Below are 6,719 nucleotides of genomic sequence, written 5' to 3'. Positions count from 1 at the left end.
TGGCCACCGTGGCTGGAGTTTGGACTAGAACTTTCTTCCGCCCTCTCCACGAATTACCGTTCTCCCGCGGGGCCCTCACAACTGCTGGCCCGAGGCCGAGGCCGGGGCCGGCGAGCACAGCGTCGGGGTCGGACCCCGCCGGGCCCGCGGGTCCCGGAGCGCGCTCTTCCTAACCCGAGCCGCGAGCGGCGGGAGGCTCGAGGAGAGGAGCGGAGGAGGAGGGGGAGGAGGGGAGAGGAGGAAGGGAAAGGGGCGGCGGCGGCCGCGGGCGGGGAGGAGCCGCCGCGGGCAGTGGCCGGGGGAGGCGGCGGCAGCGACGGTGGAGGAGGAGGAGGAGGCGGCGCTCCCGCCGGGCCAGAGAGCGGCGCTGGGACCCGCGCGGCCGTGACCCCGCGGCTCCCCGGAGGCCGAGCGCGGCCGCTGCGGACAAAGGAGCATGTTGGCGCCGAGGAGGGCCCGTCCTCCGGCCGCCATGAGGCTCCGGGCGCCACCGGGCCCGCGCCGCGCCCCCGCCAGCCCGGGCGCCGGGCCGGCCCGCTAGGCCAGCCCGCCGCCGTTCGGCCCGCAGGCCCCGGCCCGCCGCATGGAGCCGCCTGGGCGCCGGCGGGGCCGCACGCCGCAGCCGCCGCCGCTGCTGCTGCCGCTCACGCTGCTCGCGCTGCTGGCAGGCGGAGGCGGTGGCGGCGCCGCGGCGCTGCCCCCTGGCTGCAAGCACGACGGGCGGCCCCGAGGGGCCGGCAGGACGGCGGGCGCCGCCGAGGGCAAGGTGGTGTGCAGCAGCCTGGAGCTCGCGCAGGTCCTGCCCCCCGACACTCTGCCCAACCGCACGGTCACTCTGTGAGTAGCCTCGCGCCGGGTCCTCTTCCTGGGGCGCTTTCTGGTCGCGCGGTTTTCTCTCCGCGCAACTTTGGAGAGGGGTCCTGCCGGCCCCCACGCGCCTTTGTGCGAATGAAGCTGCAGGCACGGGTGGTGCTGGGATGGTTGGCTTGGCAGGCGCGCATCTCGGGGAAGGCAAGTGAATCTGCCCCAGTGGCGCTTCCAGTTCCGCTAGTTTGCAAAGTAAAAGTTTTTGGGTTCCCCGACGCGCCCCGCGCAGTCAGGGCGCAGCGCTTCTGTGGCTGCGCGATGCCACGTGAGGATGCAAGTAAACATGCAGTCCGCGGAGTTGTAGCTCGTTCATTCCGTGCTGGGGCTCCCAGAAAACACAGTGCTCGGCAGAAGCGCGGGACTTTACGCTTCTGTGCACATTAACTTACGCGGCCGTGAAGTTTGCAAGAATAGTTTGCAGAATACCAAAACAGCACCGGGACTTGGAACGCCCGCGTGTGTAATTCCCAAACCCCCAGGCTCCCCTTGCCTTCCGTTCTCTTAGTTTTGTCATAGTAAAAGAACACTTTTTAAAATGGAGTTGTTACTAAGGGCGAGAAATACATTTCAGGTGGAATACATTTCAGGTGCACCTTCCAGTCCGGTTTTCATGTGTTTGAGCACTCATTTAAAAGTCCAGAAATTCGGGATTGAAAACTGGGTTTCTTGAGCCTTCCATCTGGAGGGACTTGATATTTGAGTTGAGTTTCCCACCAGGAAGGAGAAGTTTTTGGTCTCATAACTCCATTTGTGCTCAGACTCACGTTCTAGTTTTGCAGGTGTGGTTCTGCCCATTCTGGCTGGACCCTTGGTTTTATTTTCGGAACGATGAAATGGTTTGGCAAAGTTTAAGTGTTTCTAATGGATATTTTGTCGAACTGAAATATGAGCCCCCTCTATCTTCTTCTGGTTGTTTTCCTAAAGAAGAATCAAGGCTACCACTGTAAAAACATGAAGGCAAGGAGAGCTGTATGACCTATGGAAAGCTTAAAATATGGTTTAAAATACGGCGTAAAATATGGTTTTTAATTTAACCCAAATTAAGTGGGATGTATGGGTAAGAGAAGTATAATTTTTATTACACCTTTGTTCTCTCATTTCCATTTGTTTGAATTACGAAAGGTTTAACACAGGAAAACTGTATGTGTTTCTGTCTATGGAGGCATGAAAATGGGTAAAATAGTTTTTGTTTGAGTCCTTTACTGACGCTTGACCATTTGGTAGTGGCAGCAGCTGTATTTATTTATTTCTTAACCAGATTCTTTGAAGTGGAAATTTTGGATATGGGACCTTTAATTACAGTCTTGAGTCAAGTGGAGAAAAACCCCTGTGGTGGAGGTATCCCTTTATAACTTTGCAGAAGTTAGTCATCATACATTTGGGTTCTGGATCAGTGGCACTCCAGCTGATTCAAGTTTGAGTTTTTTTCAGAATGTCAGCAGTTTTAGCAGTATTAAATGGGCTATTTGTAAATTGTTTTTGCTTTGCAGATTTTTAGGAGGTATCATAGAAAATCAGTCTTCAGCGTATTATGTTAAACTATTTCAGTGAATTTTTCATGAGCAGATTAAAATATAAGTGCCTTTGAAATGTCATATTAATCCAGTATTTTTTGCACCTGAAACGTCTTTAGATGAAAATAAAATTAACAGAATTTAGTGAGTGGGAAGAACTTAGAATTAATTTAAGGATCAGCTGACATTCTGGATTAAGTTGGGTGAAGGTATATGGGACCTGGTAGAGGGTCTTCTGGGCCAGTCCCCTCATTTTACTAGGGAATAAATAAGAGAATCATAGCAGATAAGTGACTTGCCCAAGTTCCTATAGAGATTGAGTGACAGGGTCCATGTCCCAGATTTCTGCTGTGCAGTTCAGATGCTTTCTCATCTTTCTCCAGATCTTCATCTATCTATCTATCTATCTTTCTTTCTTTCTTTCTTTCTTTCTTTCTTCTTCTTCTTCTTCTTCATCTTTTCTTTTTTTTTTTTTTAAGATTTTATTTATTTATTTGACAGACAGAGATCACAAGTGGGTAGAGAGGCAGGCAGAGAGAGGAAGGGAGGCAGGCTCCCTGCTGAGCAGAGAGCCCAATAGTGGGTCAATCCCAGGACCCTCGGATTATGACCTGAGCCGAGGAAGAGGCTGTAACCCACTGAACCACCCAGGCGCCTCTTCATCTTTCTTCTTAGTTCAACAGTTGTGGGTGTGTGTGTTTCCTGGGTAGTAGGCAGCACATTGAGGTTTAGACTAGGTGTTAATTTCCTCAGGGTGTGGCAAATTACCACACATTCTGCGACATAAAACAACAAATTTCTTTTCTCACAACTCTGGAAGCCACAACTTGGAAAATCAAGGGGTCGTCAGAATGGTGCTTTCTCTGAAGGGCCGTTCAGCTCCTGACCTGCCTTGGATTGTGGCACCCCAGCGCCGGTCTCTGCCTCTGTCTTAAGGTCGGTTCTTTCCCCCGTGTCTCTGTGTTTCAGATACTGTTCTTTCTCTTATAAGGACACCAGTCATCGAGTTCAGTTTTGACCCTAAGCCCAGGATGATCTCATCTAAGGGTGCATAACTTAATTACATCTGCAAAGACCTTATTTCCAAATAAGGTCACTTGTAGAGGTAACCAGGTGTGAGAACTTTGGACTCCTTTTGGGGGCATATTGTTCAACTCACTATAGAATAAATAAAATAAATAAAACAAGGTCTTTATTCAGGAACATACAAGTATTGGGAGAGAAATATTCATGAATTCAGAGCAGTATGGTAAATGCTCTAATATTGGGGTGCACATTAGCAAAAGGAACTCAGGAGGGCAACCAAAGTCCCCTTGGGACATAGTTGGTGGCATCCAGGATTTGAGGCTCCTGAGCCAATTCGAGAAGGATAGATGGATAGTTGTGAACAAAATAGTGAGTGATAAGTCAAGAGGAGGAGATGAGAGGTATGGTCAGTGGGAGACCCGCCCCACCCCCAGGCATGCCCTCAGGCTTGGAGGTGGCAGTGTTGCTACTCTGTGCAGTCAGTGTTGCTAGATGTCAAGGGCAAGTGTCCACTGCCTGGAGTGGTCACAGGAGTCTGTAAAGGCCAGGTCAAGGACAGGCAGTAGCTCTGGCAGGAGTTTTAATCCCTTGGGTATGGCCAACGGTGTTTCAGGGGAGCTATGATATGGCCGCCACAAGGAAAATTGATGGGATAGAATTTTTCTTCTTTTTTTTGTTTTCTTTTAAATAATGGAAGATAAGGTAATTTCTACGGGGGGGGGGGGTAAACTGTACTTCAGCATAGCCAAGAGCTCAGATACTTCGGCTACCTTAGTGCACAACACTTTCTTTCTTATTTAGCTGGGTTTATGGAGAAGTCCAGCAGAAATCCTCACCTTGACCATTCTTGTTTCCAGTATCATGTAGTCTTTTGTATTAAAGAATTAAATTCTTTAATTCCTGCCCTATTATTTATATCCAAATTGAATACAAATTTAACTTTCCAATATTTTTGTTGGAAATAGAAGTTACTCTATTCATGTGTTTCATTTGAAATGCTGCTCGATATTTTAAGTTTTAAAAATTTTGAAGACTTCAGTGATAGAAGGTTTTTACAAATTTAGCCCTGATACTCAGATGTGTTTTTACCCATAATGCTACATAGTGATTCTAGGTAAAGGTTTTCTTCTTTTTCTTTTTTTTTTTTTAATTTATTATTTGTCAAGTAACTTAGGGACAAAGTCCATATTTTTCTCATACTGTTCAACAAAGTAACATAATGTGTGAGTTTTGGTTTTTACTTTGTAAAACATTATGCTTGTTTTTGCCATCAAAGACCTGATAATCAGACATCAACCAGGGTACCCAGCTGAGTGTCAGGTAAACAAAAGGGAATGCTTGTATTGTTTAGAAACCTAAACCTAGTTGGAAGAAAGGTTTTGCACAAAAGCAGCATTTAGGGAACAATTGCAGAATATCTTTAATTAAGTAATAAATCCTGTAGTGCCGACTGTTTAAATGCTCTAGGAAGACTGAAAAGAGGGGACATCGGTGGGGCTTTGGAGGCGCTGGGAGATTTTCTGTTTTCCTGGAGAAGTTTGGACTTGAGCATGGCCTGAGGGAAGGGAAAGATTGGATTGAGTGAGGCATTCCGGAGTTCCGGGTAGGGGTGCGGACAGAGTGGTTCTACTCCAGCGGAGAGGTAGAGGTGGTGTTTTGGTATCCGGTGTTTACAGCCCAGGTGTGGTGGAGGTCAGTTAGGGGAGTATGTGGAGGTGGGAAGGGGAGGTGGCTCAGGCAGAAGCTCCAGGGACCAGTAGTGGAGCCTGAGAAAGTGCAGCTGGTGAGGTGGGGGACTTAGAGGGGACTATGTGGTCGTAGAAGCCAAGATACATTCAGGTTTGACGGAAGGAAGGATTCCGCAGTTGAGAGATGCTGAGAGACCAGGATCTGGAAAGCAGAGTTGCTGGGCACTGAGTTGGCTGGCCTGGAGCTTTGGCGTCCTCTGTGGACCGGAGGCCATGAGGGCAGGTTGGGGCCGCTTGAAGGGAGTAGGAGGGGAGGGAGGATGGTAGTAGTAGCATCTGAAAGAGGAAGAATTGGGGCGCCTGGGTGGCTCAGTCGTTAAGCAGAAAGCATCTGCCTTTGGCTCAGGTCATGATCCCAGCCTCCTGGGATCGAGCCCCGCATCAGGCTCCCTGCTTGGCGGGAAGCCTGCTTCTCCCTCTCCCACTCCCCCTGCTTCTGTTCCCTCTCTCTCTTGTCTCTATCAAATAAATAAAATCTTAAAAAAAAAAAAGGAAGAATTTGGGGGCGAAGGAAGGTTTCTTAGGGACAATTAATGAGAGTAAACTGGGCGATAACTTGGGAGTGGGAGGAATGGATGCTGGAAAGTGAGATGGGGTGGGAGGACGCGAGGAGCAGGTGCTGCTGGCAAAAGGCGCAGTTCATCCCCATGTTAGGAGAGAAGGGGGTGGTGAAGCAGGAGGACATTGGGAGTTTCTGCCCCATTGCTTTTATTTTCCCAAGAATTCAGGGAGGCAGGGTGAGGGAGGAAGGGGCAGCAGGTGGTGCAGAGAGGAAGGAGACACAGGAGTGGAAGGAGACACTGGAAACTGGGAGAGTGAGCACGCTGGGGATCACAGAAGCCTCAGCAGAGTGGACTTGTGTCCATTTCTGCCTTGTGGTCAGATTCGAAGGGACAGAGATGGTCAGCTCAGTTCTTTGTCCAGCCGCTTTCAGCCCCAAGGTGTGACTCACTGGGATTGGCCTAGAGGCTTCTTGGCTCAGGGAGTGTAGCAGAGGGAGAGGCTAGAGCTGTGGTCTGAAGTCTTATGGGTCAAGGGTTATGTTTTTATCTTTGAATTCTAAGTCTTCCTTTCCTCTGTAGCCTCATTTCCCAGTACTCCCAGTACAAATTCTGTTTTCTTTTCCTGCACGTGGGTTGAGTCACTGAGAATACTGTAGGCACTGTGCTGAGTGCTGGGGCTGTTGAGGGAGAAAAATAAGACATGATTCTTTCATCTAAGGATTGGTCCTATACCCAAAGTCTCCGCTTAATTTAAGTGTGCCTCTCATTGTCCCCTGAGCAGGGCTTGGACTTGGTTTCCTGTGTGTCTCTGGTTAGTCTGTCACTCTTGCCTGGAATCCCTGTCCTGGTAAATTCTGGGTTCTTCACTGCTGCGAGCTTTTTTCTCCCCTTCTGGCTTTTGATCTGTCCCTTCTCTGAGCCCAGGTGTTGCTTACCATCTGTGCTGTGTGTCACTTTATGTGACACTTGATAGTGTTCTCCTAGAGAACATACCCTTTTTTTTTTTTAAAGATTTTATTTTTTTTCAGTGTTCCAAAATTCTTTGTTTATGCACCACACGC

The 6,719-nt window shown here is 49.2% G+C and overlaps 1 protein-coding gene across 1 annotated transcript in view; it reads left to right on the top strand.

Annotated features, from left to right (window-relative positions):
- Positions 1-553: 553 nt before the first annotated feature.
- The window catches only part of ADGRA3 (adhesion G protein-coupled receptor A3), a 132,252-nt gene continuing 126,086 nt past the window's right edge, over positions 554-6,719 (top strand). The window contains exon 1 of the mRNA XM_047719012.1: positions 554-837. Within this exon, the coding sequence (XP_047574968.1) occupies positions 584-837 (254 nt within the window). The 5' untranslated portion in view covers positions 554-583. The remainder of the gene's footprint in view (positions 838-6,719) is intronic.

This window comes from Lutra lutra, chromosome 2 (genome assembly GCF_902655055.1).
Source record: "Lutra lutra chromosome 2, mLutLut1.2, whole genome shotgun sequence".
Taxonomy (NCBI): domain Eukaryota; kingdom Metazoa; phylum Chordata; class Mammalia; order Carnivora; family Mustelidae; genus Lutra; species Lutra lutra.
Note: the sequence above shows the minus strand (reverse complement) of the source record. Positions and strands in the feature narration are given on the sequence as shown.